This window comes from Podarcis raffonei, chromosome 7 (genome assembly GCF_027172205.1).
Source record: "Podarcis raffonei isolate rPodRaf1 chromosome 7, rPodRaf1.pri, whole genome shotgun sequence".
Lineage (NCBI taxonomy): Eukaryota > Metazoa > Chordata > Lepidosauria > Squamata > Lacertidae > Podarcis > Podarcis raffonei.
The window spans coordinates 8977559-8998647 of record NC_070608.1 but is presented as its reverse complement, the minus strand read 5'-3'; the positions used below and the strand labels follow the sequence as shown (position 1 = coordinate 8998647).

Below are 21089 nucleotides of genomic sequence, written 5' to 3'. Positions count from 1 at the left end.
CGTCCCTTGAAGGCAATTAAGCACTAGCAAATGTAATGTTTCTGAAGAACCCTTGATCAGGCAGAAAATATATCTGCAAGACTTGCACCTCTTTCCAATAATTTTTGCCAGGAGGAGCACACTGATGAGTGCCACGTGCTGCTCTGAATTCAAGGAAGGATCTGCAATGTTCTCATTCCAGTCCCAAGCAGATGGAGAGTTTGACACACACACAACTACAGCTTTCCGTTTACAGTTGCCTTGACATAGACACAGACACTTGTGGTCCAAGACATCTGCCCATATCTCCCTTTTAGTATAAGCATTAGATAGGAATCACAGCACTGTGATTGGAGAAAAAGGATAGCCCTGGTAAAATCAGTTCCTGATTGGAAGCTGTACTTCAAGGATAGGGAACTAGTCCTGGGCCCAGATTGACAGGTGTATGGGTGCCCTATCTGTTTCTCACCTGGCACCATTATGACAGTGGGGCTGCCAATACCAACCAGAAAATTGGCACCAACAGCTTGCTTTGAAAGGGGAGGGCTTCCTTCCCTCCCTCCCTCCCTCCCTCCCTCCCTCCTTCCTTCCTTCCTTCCTGGTATTCCTGGATGAATTGCTACTTTGAGCATTATATTTGTGTTTATTACTTTTATATACAACCCTTTTCTTCCAAGGAGCTAAAGGTGGTGCACATGGTTCTGTTCTTCACCATGTCATCCTTACAACCCTTTGAGGTTGGTTAGGTTGAGAGATGGTGACTGGCCCAATGTCACCCAGTGAGCTTCCCGTCTGAGTGGGGATTTGAACCCTGCAGTCTCCCAGGTCGTAGTCCAACACTCTAACCACTACACCACACTGGCTCTCAGGAGATGGCTTCTGGTCCCATCAGCCGATTGATGGAGAGAACAATCCTTTCAGAAGTCTCTGTGTAAGTGGATTGAATGCAAACCACTTGCAGACAGAAGTCAAAGGGCTGGTTCTCCACACTCATGAGACGACTGATAGTCCTTGTAAGTGGTTTATATTCAGACTGTGATATTTACTTCAGACGCGGGTGGCGCTGTGGGTAAAACCTCAGCGCCTAGGACTTGCCGATCGCATGGTCGGCGGTTCGAATCCCCACGGCGGGGTGAGCTCCCGTCATTCGGTCCCAGCTCCTGCCCACCTAGCAGTTCGAAAGCACTCTTAAGTGCAAGTAGATTAATAGGTACCGCTTTATAGTGGGAAGGTAAACGGCGTTTCCATGTGCTGCTCTGGTGCCAGTTCGCCGGAGCAGCTTCGTCACGCTGGCCACGTGACCCGGAAGTGTCTGCGGACAGTGCTGGCTCCCGGCCTCTAGAGTGAGATGAGCGCACAACCCTAGAGTCTGTCAAGACTGGCCCGTACGGGCAGGGGTACCTTTACCTTTACCTTTACTTAGGACATGAGCAGCAATCCAATTAGGTCAAAAGGCAGGCAGTGTCAGCTTAGTACTGAGGTTTCATAAATAGGGAGTTAAGCCTGAGTTAAGCCTTCCATGAGGGAACTGGTCCTTCAAATACTGTTGGACCCCCAACTCCCATCTCCCATGAATTTTGACTATGCTGAGTTCAGCAGATATGCATTAGTCCAATAATTTCAGGAGGGTCATTCCTGAGAAGTTATCCCCAGCATGAGTTACACACTTCTCCATCTCTCCTTACAGGAATCGACTCAGACTTAACAGGCCTCTGTTTCCCAAGCTGTCATTGCTGCATATCAGTAACAAATAAATAAAACCACTGAGCTGCAGCCAGTTCAAGAGGTGCATCTAGTTCATGCCAGCCCAAATATCAGCCACGCAATATTCACAAACAACTGCAGAGGTCTAGAAGGGTAGCAACCGATGAGGTGTAGGTCTGTTGCTTTCTTGAAATATTCCCGCTTTCACAGAAAAGCCAGGAAACTGGGGTGGAGTGGGATGAGAAAAGAAGGTCTTGTCTTCAGCCCAGGAGGGAAGTTGCTACTATTGAAATTTAGCCAGCTGGGCATAAAGAGTTGAAGGATATCAGTAACTACTCTTTTGGAATCCTTCCATTAGTCTTAAAAATCTATTTAATAGACAAACAAACAATCTGCCCAAAGGGGTGCTTCCTGAGTTTCTACTTTGCCGCCTGCTTCTGGATGTGGATCTTCACGGCCTTTTTCAATGCTGTGCGTCTCCTGATACCCACAAAGGTCCTGTTTTTCGTTTCTGGGACATACCGGAAGATATAAAAAATTGTGGCTACAGAGATAGGCCAGAAAAGAAGGAAAATGAAGGCTCCAATATATGCCTAGAGATGAAAGAAAAGGAGAGGGGAGGAAAGAATCAGAATCTTTTTATTTGTCTGTTGTACAAATATTCTCCTTGACTTTTCCCCACAAGGAGATCAAGACCAGTCATCCTCTTACCCTTGCTGCCATATTTGTGCCAGATGGCAGTTCAGGATGAGGGATAGATTGTGAACCAGCTCCCGGCATTTCTGCCCCATATTGGCCCGCCTCAGTTTTGCTTCATGTTGTCTTGCACATTGAGTGTTGGGACCTTCCTGCTGCTACCACTTGTCCCAGAACCTTGCCAGTCCACCCAAAAACCTAGCTAAGTCTTTCTTGCCTTGGAAGGAACTATTGGTCTTGGAGGTAGGGGAGGAGGCTATGCAGAGTCCTCCCTACTGTTGTGCTGCTTGCTAATTATTGAGTGACCGCTACCCTTATTACCAGGGCTGGCCCATGACATTTCAGCACCTGAGGCGAACCACAGAACCGCATGCACATCCCACTGGGGAAGAAGGGGTGAGATCTGTATCAGGAACAGGGTGGTGGTGAAATAAAGATCTACATCAGGAAACCAGCAGCACCTCCTTTTCACCAAAAGGTCATTGTAGAGGTGGCATGGTGTGCAGGGTGTGTGTGCAGATCTGGTCTCCAGGATGTGCATGTTACAGCTGTTGCTGCCACCATTCCTCTGTTGTAAGGAATAATGACTGGTGTCTCTCTTCCTTGTGGCGAGACAAAACCAATCACAGTTAAGAACACATAACACTGCCTTCTACAGAGACAGACTACTTGTCCATCTAACTTGCTATTGTCTATGCTGCCCAGCAGGTCTTTCGAGGTCTTTTGAGGGCTTCCATGGAGGTGTCAGGCGTTCATTCTGGGACCTTCTGCATGCAAACCATGTGCTCTGTCAGTGAGATGTGGGTTATCACCTGAGAGCACGAGTGATTTGCCCAAAGACATGGGTTGTTCATGGGCTTCATGACCAACTGGGCATTTGAACCCCAAGCCTACCTACTAAATGTAGAAGCCATGGCCACCTAGAAGCCAGAGGGTTCCAACTCCCATAAGCCCTAGCAAGGATGGCCATTATGGAGAGATGTTAGAATTTACAACCCAGCAACATCTGGAAGGGCAAAGTTTTCCCATCACTACACCGAACCCAGGTGACAAACGTATGCTGTATATTTCTGAAACAATCTAACATTCAGCTTTACAAAACACACTGACGGTTGGGGAAGGGGAAGGAATAATGGTGGATAAATCAAAATCACTCTAAGGACATGGCTTCACTTGTGGGTTTGGAGGGGGACAATAATGGTGTGGGAAGGGGTTGAGCTTAGTTTCATGACTGAAACGATGCGTCCTTATTAAACTGACATTCAAAATCACTCACCTCCACATAAATGGTTGTCATGTCTGCAAGATAGCTCGTTAACCAATGCACTATTCCTGCAATCACAAGGGCTGATGACCGAGATGACTGAAGAAACAACTCCATCACAATTACAGTTGGAATAGGACCTAAGTAGAGAGAAATGATTCAGAGAAATGAATACCATCTTTTCACCTTTTGGGGGGAATATCTATTGTATTCATATCTTTTGCATCATCTAAAGAGCACAGCACATCATCTGAGCACTTACCTGTTCCTAAGCCTTCTCCAAAGATGAACAAGTGGTCAACAACTGAGCTGAAATACACCATTTCTGGGATGGTGGCCTGTTGAAGAAAGTAGGGTAGTATTTCCATTACATACCGGGGGTCATTTACACCTGGATTTCATGTGTCCATATTTAGGCAGCATTTTCCACATGTAAAAGGTAAAGGACCCCTGACAGTTAAGTCCAGCTGCGAAGGACTCTGGGGTTGTGGCGCTCATCTCGCTTTACTGGCTGAGGGAGCTGATGTTTGTCCGCAGACAGTATTTCTGGTTCATGTGGCCTTATACTTTCCCATATATTCTGTAAATAGTATCTGGTCTTCTTTACATCTTTCATCATTTTGGTTTTATTCCAGTGCTCATCCCTGCTAACTCCACATATTCTAACAGTTTAATATGCCAGACTTCTTTCATTGGCACTTTATCATTTTTCCATTTTTGTGCTAATAATATGCGGGCAGCCATTGTGGCATACAAAAACAACTTTCTTTCTTTATTGGAAACTTCTGTTGTTATTAACCCCAGCAGTAGTGCTTCTGGGTTTTTAACAAAATGTTTTTTTAAATCATTTCCCAATAATTTTAAATTATGCTGCATGACCACCACATGTGGTAGAAGGTTCCTTCTGTTGTTTTACACTTCCAACAGTTACCTTTTATTGATTTTGACATTTTTGCTAATCTGTTGGTTGTCAGATACAACTATATCTTCATAATTTTTTCTATTAAGCAATTATCATCTCTTATTCCATAGAACTGCTGGTGCACAGAGTGAAGATCTCTTTGAGATCACTTGCCTTGGAGTGGAACGCCCATCTGACTTTCACAGGGAAGATCAGAAAATGGAAAATATTTCAAGAAAATAAATGTTCTGTCACATCTACTGCCTACTTGCACAGTCCTTTGTAGCTGTTACAGAGGAAGGAACAGAGGCAAAGAGCAGAACCCTTAGTCATTCTCAGTTCCAAATGTCACCAATCACAAACCTGTAGTTCTAGGCTCAGGGTTAACAGAACACAGGAAATGATACACATTCCAAAGCCAATGAGAAGCATCAACCTGTGCCCCTTAGAATCAGTGAGATAGACCTAAAGAGTATAAAGAGAAAGAAAAAGATCCTCTTAGGTACAAGCTAGTTAGCTTATGCCTTTACCTGTACAGCTGGCAGAAAGCACTATTAAAGATAAAATTAAAAGCATATATATGAACAAGTCATGCTGAAGAAATCCTAGCTTGGTTTCTCTCCCTGCTAATGACACTTTTGGATTTCTTTGAGTGTGTCAGTATAAGAAAGCATAAACGATGCATATTGGGGCAATTCTCCCCACTAAAATCTCCCCACTACACGGTGGGAAGCTCAAGGAAAATGTTGCCCCCAGCACATGGCAGCTGTGGAAAAAACTGAATTCTCTGTAAGGAATCAACAGGGAGGACACTGAAGATAAAACTCCTGAAGTAATAATGCCATTAGACAAAATTTTCACAACAACAATATCACAGCATTGGAAAAAGTGCAGGAGAGTCCAGCCATGATTATAAGGTCAAATAGTTCAGTTGCTTAAAGTATGGTGCTGATAACAGCAAGGTTGCAGGTTTGATCCCCATATGGGACAACTGCATATTTCTGCATTGCAGGAGGTTGGATTAGACTCAGGATCCCTTCCAATGCTATGATTCTATGAATTAACTCCCTGGTTTGGAAAGAGCTGAACATTGGGGCAGGAGATTCATTTAGGGAAGAAAAAAAGCAAAGCAAGGGGTCACACGGTAGAGGTGTACAGAGATATTTTTGCTAGCAGTCTTTAGGTAACAACTGCATCTCAGGCTCATGAGGTATGCCAGGATAAGCAGCTTAGGATGCAATGGATGACCTGGCCTCAATTACCCAACCCCAGCTCAGCCAAAGATACAGGTTGGTGGAACTGGGAGCAGCCTAAGTTCCAAAAAAGGGGATATTCTGGGTGTGTGGAAAGGATGGGACCAGAGAGTGGTGACTTAAGCACATTCAGCCCAGTCATGTGACCTGGCAATGTGGCATAGAGTGCTATTTTAAAGGCTTGTACAACAACAACATTTTATTATTTATACCCCACCCATCTGGCTGAGTTTCCCCAGCCACTCTGGGCGGCTCACAGGACATATCAGAACATATTAAAACATCAAACATTGAAAACTTCCCAATACAGGGCTGCCTTCAGATGTCTTCTAAAAGTCAGATAGTTGTTTATTTCCTTGACATCTGAAGGGTGGGTGTTCCACAGGGAGGGTGACTCTACCGAGAAGGCCCTCTACCTGGTTCCCTGTAACCCCACTTCTCACAGTGAGGGAAGACCCTTGGAAGAGAATCTCAATGTATGGACTGAATGATGGGGGAGGAGATGCTCCTTCAGGTATACAGTGGTACCTCGGGCTACCAACGCTTCAGGTTACATACGCTTCAGGTTACAGACTCTGCTAACCCAGAAATAGTACCTCGGATTAAAAACTTTACTTCAGGATGAGAACAGAAATCGTGCTCCGGCGGCACGGTGGCAGCAGGAGGCCCCATTAGCTAAAGTGGTGCTTCAGGTTAAGAACAGTTTCAGGTTAAGAACGGACCTCCGGACCGAATTAAGTACTTAACCCGAGGTACCACTGTATTGGGCTGAGGCCATTTAGGGCTTTAAAGGTCAGCGCCAACACTTTGAATTGTGCTCAGAAATTGTGCTCCGGCGACCACTCTCAGTAACCAGTCTAGCTGCTGCATTCTGGATTAGTTGTAGTTTTTGGGTCACCTTCAAAGGTAGCCCCACGTAGAGCGTGTTGCAGTTTCCCCTCTGCCATGATTAAGCAGAGCAGCAGCAATCCTATAACTGGATGTCATGTACCTTGACACCATGTAAATGTACACTGACTTGCTCTACGCGAGCTTCTTCTGTATAGGATTGCTCCCTTCTGCTTTCTCAAAGGATTTTGGGAACTGTAGTTCTATGATAGACTGGTGTGAGTTTTCTTTTCTATCTCAAGTGAAGAAAAAATAATAACATCAAACATATTAAAACAAATTTGAAAAGGGATTTCTTTTTAAAAAATAACCTGCTTCAGTCAATTTGCAGTTTCCATGAACCTCATTTAAATCTATGGAGTTCTCTTACAAAGAAGAATGAGGGAACCTTCATAGACCTGGGCACCACAGTTCAAGAAGGACACTGACAAACTGGAACGTGTCCAGAGGAGGGCAACCAAAATGGTCAAAGGTCTGGAAATGATGCCTTATGAGGAACGGCTAAGGGAGCTGGGCATGTTTAGCCTGGAGAAGAGGAGGTTAAGGGGTGATAGGAGAAGAGGAGGTTAAGGGGTGATATGATAGCCATGTTCAAATATATAAAAGGATGTCACATAGAGGAGGGAGAAAGGTTGTTTTCTGCTGCTCCAGAGAAGCGGACGCGGAGCAATGGATCCAAACTGCAGGAAAGAAGATTCCACCTAAACATTAGGAAGAACTTCCTGACAGTAAGAGCTGTTCGACAGTGGAATTTGCTGCCAAGGAGTGTGGTGGAGTCTCCTTCTTTGGAGGTCTTTAAGCAGAGGCTTGACAACCATATGTCAGGAGTGCTCTGATGGTGTTTCCTGCTTGGCAGGGGGTTGGACTCGATGGCCCTTGTGGTCTCTTCCAACTCTATGATTCTATGATTCTATGATTCTATGATTCTATGCTAGACCTACAATTCCCATGATTTATTGAGAGCGGAGGGAGCTGTTGCACCATAAATAGCCATGGAAGGGATGTAAACGGTCGCAGCAAAGACCGGTCCTTTTAAGAAGACTGATTTTCAAGAATTAGAAAGCAAGAGAATAAAAATCTGGGGAGGCTTACCGTAAATGCAGTTGCACAGCAATAAAAAGCAACTCCGCCTATAACAGTAAGCTGGAGGTTATCTATTTCTACTCCCATAGCCAGGTAGATTCTTTCTGAGTAATAGTATGCCTGAAATCAGACCAACACAATGGAAAGCCTTGAGTGACTGGAAGAAGCAACTGGTGGTCACCTAAGGTTATTAGAAATTGAAGACTCCGCTTTGGGCTAATGTGAGAAACAGGATGTTGAACTCAGTCTTCTGATTCTGCAATGTTCTTTCTCTCTCTCTTTTTGGACTGAACCTTGTATGTCAGCTGCTCTTAGTCTAGAAGATAAACTACTTCCAGGTTCCTTGCGACCCAGTGTGGTGTAGTGGTTAGAGTGGTTAGACTAGAACCTGGGAGACAAGGGTTCAAATCCCCACTTGCCCATGAAGCTCACTGGGTGATCTTGGGACAGTCAATGCCTTCAGACAGATACAGGGAATTACTGAGCAAAATTTATCATTTATATGGGGCAGGACTTACTTGCCCCCCTCCCAATTTTTTTTATTGACACCCATGTTTCCAGGAGAACATGACCATTCATGATGGAAGAGACACCCAGATGTTTTGGGACAAATCCACCCATTATTCCACACATTATTGTTGATGACTGCTTTGGTTATATTTGTTGTTATGTATTATTTTATAAGTTGTAAGCTGCCTTGAGCATGGATTTAACAAATAAAATGAGTGAGTGAGTGATTCCTAATCATAAGCCATGCTGGCTGGAGGTGATGGGAACTGGGGTCCAACAACATTGGCTGGGCCACAGATTTCACAGTAGGGGGGTTAGATCCCAGCCCCTGGAATAGAATCCGGAGAACAAAACAGCTCCCTTGGAGAAAAGATCTAGGGCATTCCTCGAGACAAAGAGTGATAACTGTTGCCTCTGAACTTGGTTTGAAATGGACCCTCATTTTACCAGGCTCACCCTCCTAACATCTTAGGATCTTGCTTTTCTTACCGAATTGAGGGCATTGAGGTGTTCTCCACCAATCAAGGCAACTATGGGGAACACTTCTCGTCGTAGGCTTGGGGTCCTCAGCAGTTTTAGAGGATTCATATTCTTTTCTTCCTTCTCAGTGATGTCCTCCAGCTTCAGCTCTTGAATTTCATCCTCCACATCATCCCTTTCTCTTAGCTTCTTCAGTGCTGGATTGGAAAGGATTAGACGTCAATGGAGGAAACTTCCCCAATAGCATACGAATCACTATGGCTAACCTGACCTAACAACCAACCCTCCTCCCTCAACAAACAAGCCACACTGCAGTCAACTGAATGCAGCCAAACAAGCTCAGGACTCCCTAATCTCTCACGTTAACAATAAAATGAAATACATAAACAAAGGACCTACCCACATGATGCTGACACAAACCTACTAAACTAATAATGAGCAATAGAACAAAAGAACAATAACACATATCTCTACCCCTTGCTTTTCCCCAAATGCAAGATGTCTATGACAAAAGTGTCTCTCACTATATGTAAATGAACTGTGAAAAAGACTATGAAAGTGAAATTGGAGGCAGTAGATGTTCGTTTCCCTCTTTATCTGTTTTGTAATATAAAAAACTTGAATAAAAATTAATTAAAGTACATGGCTAGGCATAAGCTAAGACATTGTCTGAATGCCTGCCAGGGCCCCTTGCTCTCATTTTGAAAAACTGGGTGGGCACAGTCATCTGAATAGTTCTTGTTCCAAGTGATGGGCAAACAAGAGGGCACTTCAACAAGTAGGCTGAGTCTGTTTGTTGCAGTGCATCTGACAGTGTGTCCTTGGACACTGGACCTGAATCTGTATGGCCAGCTCACTGTCCAACTCAAGTTTTGTGTATCTCTGGTTGCTGGAGCAATCTGTCCCTCCTCCGCTAGGATGTCCAACACCAGTGGAGTACAAACGTCTCCAAGCAGACTGCTTCCCAGCAACAGACACAGCGAGCAGATCCCATTCCTCATCTCCCTGTGAGCAGCCCTGCCACAACATCTCCATGTGGTTCATGGCAATGGGTTGTAGTTTAAATCCTATTCAGAGTAAACCTATTGAAATCAATGTACCTAGGTTAGTCATGTTTATTTACTTCATTGGATCTGTTCTGAGCAGGACTAGTATTGGATTCCACCTCACGTGTATCTGCTTTGCTACAGAATGGTTGTTGATAACTCTATATTAAGAAGATTAATAGAAACTGTACAATTCAGAATATTTTACCTTGTCTTGCACTCACTACATCCTTCCTCTGGATGAAAAGATACCTAGGACTTTCAGGAAGGTAGGGCAGCACGAAACTCTGAAGTACTGGCATGATTACAGGAAAGGTTGCCAGAATTGAGAGACCTAAGCAAGGAGATAGTGTGATGATAATGCGGGGGAAAACTATGCTGGAACATTTTATATGCTTTAAGCCGAAATATTAATTCTTTTGAATTACCTTGTGGGGCCCCAAGAAGTTGCTTAAGAGCAAGTATCTCAAACAACAGATAACCGAGAGAAGAAAATAGATGATGCATCATGGTTATGCCTCCCCTCAGGCTTTTAGGGGAAATCTCAAGAAGATACAGAGGGACAACACCGAAGATTATTCCTGGTTGATGATAAATTAAAGCACAATTCACAATGAGTGTGTGGCATAATGTGCAGAAATGTATAAACAAGTGTATGATTTCAAGGGATAATTCACAATATACACATGATCTGATGTGCAGAAATGCATAGGCATGTTTGCATGCCACAGTGAGTCACATAAGTAGATTCCTATGATGTCATGATGTCCCCTGTTGGCTACTGCAAAATGTCATTCTGTCCTTCACAACTTGTATGTATGGCCAGTGAGTCAAACTGCAAGGTGAGATGGCATTTGACACCATAGAGATGAAGATTTTGCCCACATGTAGCACTAAGCAAAATTGAGCCCCGCATGAACACAGAAAGGTGTTCTCAGCTGCTGCCACTCAACTTTGAAAATTTCTTCCCCATGCTCCTTGCCAAAGCCAGAGCATTTGACATCATAAATATGATGATGTAATCAAGCAACACTGCTTCCCACAGTGTAGAATAATTTGCGCGCAAATTACCACATGGCAAATATTTTATGTTAAACAAAACAAAACATCAAACTCATTTCTGCACACAAAAGTTTCTTTGCAGGATATTCACTTCATTTCATTTATTCTTCTTTCTTGGTCTTCTGTGAATATCTTTTTCAACTCAAGGTTGAAAACCTAGACTGGGTGAAATTGCACTAACAGCTTGGGCCATGTCTCGAGTTGTCCACCCCCCCATGTCTGGATTCTGTTCCAGGTTAGCACACCAGTTGTACTAGGTTGTTAGAAACAGTCCAACTATCTGGGAATTCTCTTGGCTAGTTGATCTGGGCATGATTGCCCGCCAAAACCTTCTGTTCAAATGGACCAATGAGAGGCCCTTATTGCTGGTCAGTGCCTTGCTGGTTGGCCATGCATTGTCTGCTTTCATGCCCGGCTCACCGGTGATGCATTTAAGCCAGCTCCACTGAACACACTCAACGCAGTTGGCAGAAGAGCCAAAAGAAGGAGGAGACCAAAGGCTGAAGATTGTGGATATCAGATCGTGGATGGAGTCCTGTCTCATTGGACTGGTTGCCAAAACTCTGAAATGGTTTCAACCTTCCTGCAGGAGGCTGGAACGGATATACAGTACACCCAATGCCTGAGCCAAAGTTCCACCTACATCTGTAGCCAATAAAGTTGTGGCCCTTTTTAAACCAGATTGTTGTCTGAGTTCATCTTATCACCCCTTAATAAATAACTATATGACATTTAGAAGACATCTGAAGGCAGCCCTGTTTAGGGAAGTTTTTAATGACTGATGTTTTAATGTATTTTTAACCTTCTGTTGGAAGCCGACAGATGCGTCGGGTAGAAATATTATTATTATTATTATTATTATTATTATTATTATTATTATTACTACTACTACTACTACTACTACTACTACTACTACTACTACCAGGGGATAGGTGGCAAGATGCTGAATCCAGGACCCTGACTCACCTGAACATATTCCACTATAGAAGAAGGTGAAGAGGATGCATCCATAGAATCTTATCTTACGCGAAAAAAGCAATATCACAGAAGAGGTAATGCATAAAAAGTTAGTTATCACTAATGCACCTTTCCTGTAAAGACAGTAAAAGGGGGTTGGGGGAGGGGGTGTGATACCAAGGAATGTAAGGTACAATCGAAAGATCAGACAATTGAGAAAAACTATGGAATTGTAAGACAGTCAATAATGTTTGGGGGATAATTTCTTTGGGTTTTGCTAGTTTTGAAAAGAGACAGAACGTACCCAAGGCACCGAAGTTCATACTCCCAAGCCTGGTAAAATCGCCCAGGAACCTTTTACCGCCCCCCCACACCTACAGATTTCAGGAGACAGTGCTCAAAGTCTTTTTTTTTATATGGGCTAGAAACTTGATATTTGCTGCCATGCTAGGTAAATTCTCTTACTTGGAGGACAGTGATGAAAGAGCATGAAATATTCTGCATAGACATATGTGCTCTACAACTGACATGGCCCTTCCCCCATTGGCATACTAGAAAGTCTGCACACTCATATTAGGTCTTACGCCAGATACTGTTGAATGGTCACTTTAAAATGTGAAGGTTCATTATTATTTCACAAGTTGTGTATGTCTTTAAGAGCCAGGGCCAAGGCAGATAACGAGACCCAGTCTTGCAGCTGTGAAACATAGCAGGTGCTGCTGAGTTGTGTTAATCAAGCTGTGTCAGCAATTGGGCATAGTATATAAGAAGCAGCACCTAGCTCTCCCATTACCCTGGGGGATGGGTTGGTGGTTGGGTCTGGTTTGTTGTTGATGTATTTAGTGTATAAGGAGTTTTTGTTTTTGTTATTAAAACCTTGTTTAAGTTATTTTTGAGTCCCTTGTTTTAATGCATGGTCTCCCCAGCAAGCTCTCTGCAGTGCTACTAAACTGCAAATAGCCATCATTGTTTAAAACCACATTGGTAGGATTAACTTGTATCTGGAGGGTGTCTTCCCACCTTCTTAAAAACAAAGATTCATTACCTGACTAATGGTCATCAAATAGGATTTGAGGGACCTCATTAGATCATACACTTTCTTTCCCTGCCACATCCCTCTCTGAAATGGCTAGTAATAGGTGAAGGTGATCTGACATCGCTGAATTTCCCTCCTGCGTTTCACTTTACATGTGGTTGAATGTCTGGGCACGGGGAATGAAACCAGCAATGGTGATGACATTGTATCTTTTATTTGATGTTACTGGGGGGAGGGGCATGTAGGTCAGCAGCAACACCACCACCATGACAATCCTAGAATCATAGAATTGCAGAGTTTGAAGGGACCCCAGAGTCATCTAGTCCAACCCCCTGCAATGCAGGAATGCAGGACTAGTGTAGTTTACCTGTCAAGTGTTTATCTTTATACCTGCCAAATCTCTCCACCAACCAGCCAACAACAAGGGACCCAGCAATGTTTCCAAAGAACAAGAACGTCATTTCAGTTGTGATCAGGCTTATCTCAGAAATTTCGATCTGCACCTCAGTATATTCTGTTAAATTGAAAAACTCTCGAATGTTCTGTGAGAGAAACACATAATTTTCAGGATTAGGACCTCTCTACAGATGACGTGGGGACGCGGGTGGCGCTGTGGGTTAAACCACAGAGCCTAGGACTTGCCGATCAAAAGGTCAGCAGTTCGAACCCCCGCGACGGGGTGAGTTCCCATTGCTCGGTCCCTGCTCCTGCCCTTCTAGCAGTTTGAAAGCACGTCAAGTGCAAGTAGATAAATAGGTACCACTCCGGCAGGAAGGTAAACGACATTTCTGTGTGCTGCTCTGGTTCGCCAGAAGCAGATTAGTCATACTGGCCACATGACCTGGAAGCTGTACGCCGGCTCCCTCGGCCAATAAAGCGAGATGAGCGCCACAACCCCAGAGTCGGTCACGACTGGACCTAATGGTCAGGGGTGCCTTTACCTTTACCTTACAGATGACGTGACAGGAAAAGCTAAAAGCACAAGAACTGTATGAAACCCTCAAGATCACGGCAGTCAGCCAAGCCCACATTCCCAGCACGTTCACACTCTTGTCTCAGCGACGTCTATGCTGGCTTAGTTCTGTCCACAGAATGGGAGATGGAAGAATCCCCAAGGACATGCTCTAAGGGGGGGTAGCTTTATCTTGTATGTTTACAGGTATGCTGTGAAATGCCCTGAGATCTACAAATGAAGGGCAGTATACATTTAATAATAATAATAATAATGATAATGGGGGCAGGCAGGTGTGGGGGATTCCCTGGTCCTGAATGGGGTAACTGTGCCCCTGAAGGACCAGGTGCATAGCCTGGGAGTCATTTTGGACTCACAGCTGTCCATGGAGGTGCAGGTTAATTCTGTGTCCAGGGTGACTGTCTACCAGCTCCACCTGGTACGCAGGCTAAGACCCTACCTGCCTCGCCAGACTGGTGCATGCTCTGGTTATCTCCCGCTTGGACTACTGCAATGCACTCTACGTGGGGCTACCTTTGAAGGTGACCCAGAAACTGCAATTAATCCAGAATGCGGCAGCTAGTCTGGTGACTGGGAGTGGCCGCCAGGACCACATAACACTGGTCCTGAGAGATCTGCATTGGCTCCCAGTACGTTTCCGAGCACAATTCAAAGTGTTGGTGCTGACCTTTAAAGCCCTAAATGGCCTTGGTCCTGTATACCTGAAGGAGCGTCTCCACCCCCATTGTTCAGCCCGGACACTGAGATCCAGCGCCGAGGGCCTTCTGGTGGTTCCCTCATTGCGAGAAGTGAGGTTACAGGGAACCAGACAGAGGGCCTTCTCGGTAGTGGCGCCCACCCTGTGGAAAACCCTCCCTTCAGATGTGAAGGAAATAAGCAGCTATCCTCTCTTTAAAAGACATCTGAAGGCAGCCCTGTTCAGGGAAGTTTTTAATATTTAATGCTGTACTGTTTTTAACATTTGATTGGGAGCCGCCCAGAGTGGCTGGGGAAACTCAGCCAGATGGGCGGGGTATAAATAAATTATTATTATTATTATTATTATTATTATTATTATTATTATTATGCTCTGCAGGCCTTGCTTGTTCATTTATTCAGAAACAGCCAGTCATGCACCTACTTCTGATGCAGGTTGCATTCATAACTTGACCATAATGGTCCCTCTGTTTTTTATACAGAATATTTTTTTAAAGGCTCAGACTAAAAATCGACGTAGCTTACAAATTATAGGCCACCTACAACACAGACGAATCCAGTGGTGGTGTTTGAATTACAGTGGAGCAGTTGGGAGGGATATGGGGTGAAATGGAATGGAAGTTGTGCGTTTTCACTGTGCATCCATGTACGTGAAGAATCGCATGCATGCGCAGCAGGGGCCAGATGAAACCCCCACCCTAGTCAGAGACTGAGGTCTTCTAGAGCAGGGGTGGGGACCTTTATCATCCCATAAGATGCATTCTGCAATAAGCAGCCTTTCAGGGGCCCCATTCTGGAAGTCAGATTTTATCGTTCTTTGTGTTAAAGTTTCATTTGATTGCTCTAAGAGATTATCCATTCTAGCAAGCAAGGAAGTATTGCAACAGTTCCAGCCTGGCAAAAGGAAATGTGAGGCAGCGGCGTAGCGTGGGTTGTCAGCACCCGGGGCAAGGCAAGTAATTTGCGCCCCCTAACCCGGGGCAAGGCAAGTAATTTGCGCCCCCTAACCCGTGGATTTGCGCCCCCTAACCCTACAAATCTATGCCTATGAATGATGGTCCCTCTCTCTCTCTCTTTCTCATATTCCAATTGATTCCCATTTCCGCCGATCGATCCCCGAAGTCCTCACCCAGCGAAATTCGTGCGTAATTACGCTTCGCCATCCCTAATCCTGCCGCTTCCACCGGGAAATCATGACCGTGCGTTTCTCCTCTCCAAACTTTCCCCGGCCCTTTGCCGGCCGGCGCAGCCCTTTTGGCTACGAGCTCCCCTCCTTCTCTGCCCGCTTCCGACCCCACCTCCCCGTCCAGCCTCCCTACCTCCTGAAAAAAGGCGCCGGCGCCGAGCAGGACACCCCCGCGGCCATCGGAGAGAGGCGGGGCCGAGGGAGGCAAGCCAATGGGCGAGGCGGGGGTAGGTGGCCACGGGGGCGGGCGCTGCCGCAGTCCTCGGGTAGGCAAGGTAGGAGCAGGCGGAGGCTGGCCGGCTGCTCTGACAATAGGGGCGGGCCGAGGGCACGATGCGGCTGGGCCCTCTGGACTCGCGCCCCCCCAGATGTTGCGCCCGGTGCGGCCGGCACCCCTGGCACCCCCCACGCTACGCCACTGATGTGAGGCAGGACTCATGAGAGGATTCACCTAGTGACTTCCCAAGGGCCAGAGAGAAAGAGGTTTTGGTGGCATGAAATTCCCGTCTTCTTGAGCTCATATATACCCATGAAGCTTTAGAAAAGAGGATTCCCCACCCTCTCTCTGCAAAAGCAAATTTATTGTAAAGTAACAGAGTAAACCGCTTCATGAATCACTGGCTTGTCGTGGCGAAGGGGTTTGAATAACTCAGAGAAGCTATGAGCTATGCCGTGCAGGGCCACCCTAGATGGACAGGTCATAGCCGAGAGTTTAGACTAAATGTGATCCACCTAGAGAAGGAACTGGTAATCCATTCCAGTATTTTGACAAGCAAACTCCATGGACATAAAAAAGGAGAAGCTTGGAGAAGAAAGTGAGAATTTCCAAGGCATGCTCTTGTTCATGGGGTCATGGAGAGTCGAACGACTATGACAACTAAACAACCACAAAAACAGAGTAAAAGTGTGCATAAAATGAATCCACTATTAAATGTAACAGTCAAAAAATGGATTATATTAAGGAGAAATTGCTTGCACAAATCTCTACAGTAGTCAAAACGTAAGACAAAAAATGAGAAAGATTATTAGAAGAAATATTAAAGAGTTTTCTTTTCACACAAAAATCAGCATCTCGCTGCAGAAAGGTGGGAGACCAAATCTAAGATTGGGAAAATGAGAAACTGTTGAAACTGAAACTGGAAGATCTTTTCACCCCTACCATCAAATTACCCTGAACAAAATGTGGCCCTCAACAGAACAAAACACCCCCAGCCCTACTGTGTAACCCCTGCATTAAAAAGCCATCTCTACTGCATGCCATCTTACCATAGACGAAGAGAAGAGTACCCCCATACTGAAACCATCATGATGTGATAGGAGGCAGGAAGCCAGTGAAACCCAAATAAGCATCTTTGACAGGTCCTACAGAAAGGAGCAGCATATACTGTGATGAGAATGGACAGGGCAAATACATGTGGACAGCTTCTGACATAGAACAGGGGTCAGCAAACTTTTTCAGCAGGGGTCCTGGTCTACTGTCCCTCAGACCTTGTGGGGGGCTGGACTATAATTTTTGGGGGGAAATGAATGAATTCCTATGCCCCACAAATAACCCAGAGATGCATTTTAAATAAAAACACACATTCTACTCATGTAAAAACACCAGGCAGGCCCCACAAATAAACCAGAGATGCATTTTAAATAAAAGGAAACATTCTACTCGTGTAAAAACATGCTGATTCCCGGACCATCCGCGGTCCAGATTTAGAAGGCGATTGGACCAGATCCGGCCCCTGGGCCTTAGTTTGCCTACCCATGATATAGAAGTTTCACAAGCATGTGGGTGTACTTTCTGTGCCATTGGGTTCTCTGATTGTGTGGATCCCATGTTTCAGATGTCTACACTCTGTGTGGACAGCAGGAGCACAGGGATAGATGTAGCACTGGGGGAAGAGGCACAGTGCCACTCCCTGATGCACCCAGGATTGCCCTACACCTATTTAACGACACATGAATAGGACTACCACACTGTTCCTCTGCATCCTAACACTGAGAGCACATTGTTTCTGGTATCTTGCTGGAAGCACCCAAGTCAAAATTGGCATATTACTAGTTAATTTCTCGTGTTTCTCCCCATTTGGAACATCAAGGTCCATTGCAACTCCCATCATGCCCCCAAGAAGCATGGATGTTCCTGGAAATATTCCTAAATACACTGTAAATACTGGAAATATGAGATCCAGATACCAAACGGGACCACATTTAGTTGGAAACGAGAATCCACATGTTCCTTGTCACCACCCCATCTTACCCTACCCACTTGTTCAAATTTTCAAATTTCTCAATTTGTCTTCTCTGTTTCTCGCTCTGCAAAATTTGGTATCTGGAATCTATTTATATTCAATTAACAAACAAACAAACAAACATTTTTAAAGGGCTTCCCATGTTCACTCAAGCTCCAAAATACTGGGAAATTGAAACTGTTCAAGTTCACACCCTGAGCAGATGTGTGGTCTGTGCAATATGGATAGGTTATGGCATCCTACCTTGTGGTTAGTTCAAGCTTCACCACTACCTTGGAGCTGAGTGACTTTGTACAACAGAGCCAATACAACTCTACTGCCAACCAAAACCATCCACAGAGACAGAGCTGAACGTGATCATCATCCAGTCCAAGCCTCTGCTTGGGGGTAAGATAGGCACAGGTGAAAGACTGGAATGAGGCAGATATTTATTAAGGGAAAAGGCTTCTCTTTGTTGGCACTTTGCTGATCAAATTCTCTCCCCAGCTATCCCAGGACCCACTCTGATGTTTGCTCAGAATGCAGCAAATCCCCCCACACACACCCTGCCACAGCTGTTAGCTGTACATCTATTCTGCTATTCTATTGTTTCTTGGTTATGACATTCCTACAAAATCGCTTAGCTCAGGATTTTGATTTTGTAAATTATAATTTACATAATGGAGGTTAACACGGAAACATATTAAATAACACATTGCATTACATTGCATGAATAAAATGATGGTATGAATTGATTACTATTAATAGTAATACATAATAGGGCAGGGGAGGATATTGTAATAATATAATGAATAATCTATTCTATCCTAATGCTATTATACCTTAATATACTGTCTTATCAGTTCTTTGTTATACTATATCAACATATTAATTAATCATACAGATTTAATATATAATTAATATAATGTATTGCCTTGGATCCATGCATAGAGAAAGAACAATGAAAGCTGTTCATTGGTACTACAGTACTCTAAGAACGACAAATTCTGAGCCGAAGCTGAATGAGTTGAGGTTGGTTTAAATTGAATGAATGAGTGATTGAATGAATGAATGAATGAATGCATTCTGGGGGCGTGGTGAGGGCAGGACCAGAATGGGGAGACTTTGTATGGATCTTAAGCCCATTCAGCTAACACCAAGTTCTTGTGCATAGGTTTGCACCCTTAGAACGACAAATTCTGCATCAAACCCAAAGTACTATGGGGTACCTTTTGGAAGTCTGGAAAAGATTTATGCATCAACTTAGATTTCCCATAAACCTCATTGTTTGGACAAAGTCCTCCAAGCTCACCCGTCTTCTTATTGCTGCATTGACAAGCTTCTTATTTTTAATCATGTTTTCTTCTGTAGCAGTCAGAAAATAAGACTCACCTGTTGGGGAACAAGATAGTGTTTCCGATTTGCTCCAAGCACTAGATCGATACAGCAGGAGTAATTATGACATTTGTGGGATGCATTAGGATAACTGATGGACCTTCCTTGCTCTGCCTGGTGAATGAGCTGGTAAAGTTTGTGACACATTAGCTTAGAGGAAGTTGGAATATGGAAAATAATCAAGTAAATGCTTGGTTTTTACTTGATCTTTGACGGGGTTTCTTCTTCTTCACACTAGCTGCTTAAATTTTAACACTACTTTGCAATATTGTTTGCGCTTCTAATTAAAAGCTAAAAGTTGCATTTCCTTTGGCTGAAGATCTTTTGATAAAGCTTATTGTTGTATAATAATAATAATAATAATAATAATAATAATAATAATAATAATTTATTTATACCCCACCCTCCCCAGCCAAGGCTGGGCTCAGAGCGGCTTACAAGCAATAATAAAAACAAGATGAATGATTACAACTTAAAAACAAAAATAAAAAACAACATTAAAATAATGGAACATTAAAATATTAAAATGTAGCCTCATCGCAGGAGGAGAAGGAAAAGAAAAAAGAAAGAGAGGGCGGGAGGGAGGGAATCAAATTGGCTCCAAGCCAAAGGCCAGGCGGAACAACTCTGTCTTACAGGCCCTGCGGAAAGAAATCAGATTGCTGCCTGACTTTTTGAATTCTCCTTGGGGATACAGGGAAGGATCTGCCATGATGAATTATTCTTAATATGATTTATTTATTAAATTTGTATTTCATGACTTTACAGATTATCAGAGCACCACTGGCCATCACCAAATCATTGGCAGTGAGATAATCATGGCAGGGAGCCATATTAGTCCTCTTGCACTGACCCTTTTAATATTTGCTGAAATTCCTGAAGGAGCTATTGATTGTATAAATAACCACAGAACCGGCTACAGATGGAATCTGTCTATAGGCAGCCTCCTTACCTGGCTGTGAGGAGTATTAAGCAGATTAGCATTTGAGGATGAGTAGGCAAGAGTTCACAAACTTACGGGTAGCGTTCTCTTGATTGTGAGGAGAGAGGAACTGAGCCAAGTCCTCCTTTATATTGGAACAAAGCATTCAGAACTATGGCAGTGTGGTGAGAGCCAATCAGAGGATGGATGTCTGAAGGTTCCAGGAAGCTGTTGACAGTTGGGAGTAGAGATGATGAAATATCTCTGCTTGCAGCGGAGAATGGTTTAGGGTTGCATTCTGACGATAAATTAATGTGGGTTATTTGGTGGGACGATAGGTCTAGAATTCCAAATCTGGGAAGTGATTGAGCTATGAATCTGGAAGTCCTCATCTGGCATGATTGCATAGGTGGCCCTAGACAGACTACATTCTCTCTCCCCCTGAAAGATGGGTTTAATCATAGTGACCTACCTTCCAGTGTGGTTCTGAGGATCGCAATATGATGTCATGGAAGTGATGGTAAATTGCTTTATACAAATGCTACATTTCATGTAGCTTCCAACGTTTCATGTTTCAAAATAGAGAGCTGGGGTTTTTTTTTGGGGGGGGAACATGTCAGTTCTCATGCTGGGTATCCATGCTCTAACCACTGCCTTTCCCTGCCAATCCTGGTCTTCTCAACTGGAGGCTCTTTTACCAGCTAGCATATGGTGCAACTCTATATTAGCCACTCCTCCATTGATAGGGTCGGCCCAATCATGTCTAGAGCATGATGGTCTTTGTTTCTTGCAACCTCTGAAAGAGACTTTGCCATGGTCAGTGCAATATCATTTGA

The 21089-nt window shown here is 44.2% G+C and overlaps 1 protein-coding gene and 1 long non-coding RNA gene across 4 annotated transcripts; both read right to left on the bottom strand.

The window, feature by feature from the left end:
* Positions 1–2037: 2037 nt before the first annotated feature.
* On the bottom strand, positions 2038–13393 carry LOC128417056 (solute carrier family 2, facilitated glucose transporter member 5-like). Of its 2 annotated transcripts, XM_053395250.1 has the most exons (10): positions 13250–13393; positions 11833–11957; positions 10233–10385; positions 10013–10138; positions 8768–8955; positions 7778–7888; positions 4908–5009; positions 3906–3981; positions 3656–3783; positions 2038–2276 (listed from the first exon to the last, which is right to left on the bottom strand). In XM_053395250.1, exons 1-10 carry the CDS (start codon positions 13318–13320, stop codon positions 2103–2105), a joined length of 1254 nt encoding a protein of 417 aa, XP_053251225.1. In that variant the 5' UTR covers positions 13321–13393; the 3' UTR covers positions 2038–2102. The 2 variants fall into 2 exon arrangements, with proteins under 2 accessions (XP_053251225.1, XP_053251226.1); XM_053395251.1 differs by lacking the exons at positions 4908–5009; positions 7778–7888.
* Positions 13394–16978: 3585 nt separating this feature from the next.
* Positions 16979–20412, bottom strand: LOC128417057 (uncharacterized). Of its 2 annotated transcripts, none has more exons than XR_008331372.1 (3): positions 20346–20412; positions 19249–19323; positions 16979–17076 (listed from the first exon to the last, which is right to left on the bottom strand). It is a non-coding gene; the product is annotated as an uncharacterized LOC128417057 (long non-coding RNA). The 2 variants fall into 2 exon arrangements; XR_008331373.1 differs by having other exon boundaries at positions 19249–19328; positions 20284–20351.
* Positions 20413–21089: the final 677 nt, after the last annotated feature.

What these genes read in the sequence shown, in the direction of transcription:
- LOC128417056 (XM_053395250.1), bottom strand. Translation starts at nt 13,320, where the DNA reads ATGACGTTCTTGTTCTTTGGAAACATTGCTGGGTCCCTTGTTGTTGGC. An exon ending in CCCTGAGCCTAGAACTACAG is followed by an intron (nt 3,982 to 4,907) that starts GTTTGTGATTGG and finishes TTTCTTCAACAG; the next exon opens with GCCACCATCCCAGAAATGGT. An exon ending in TGACAACCATTTATGTGGAG is followed by an intron (nt 2,277 to 3,655) that starts GTGAGTGATTTT and finishes TTTCATCTCTAG; the next exon opens with GCATATATTGGAGCCTTCAT.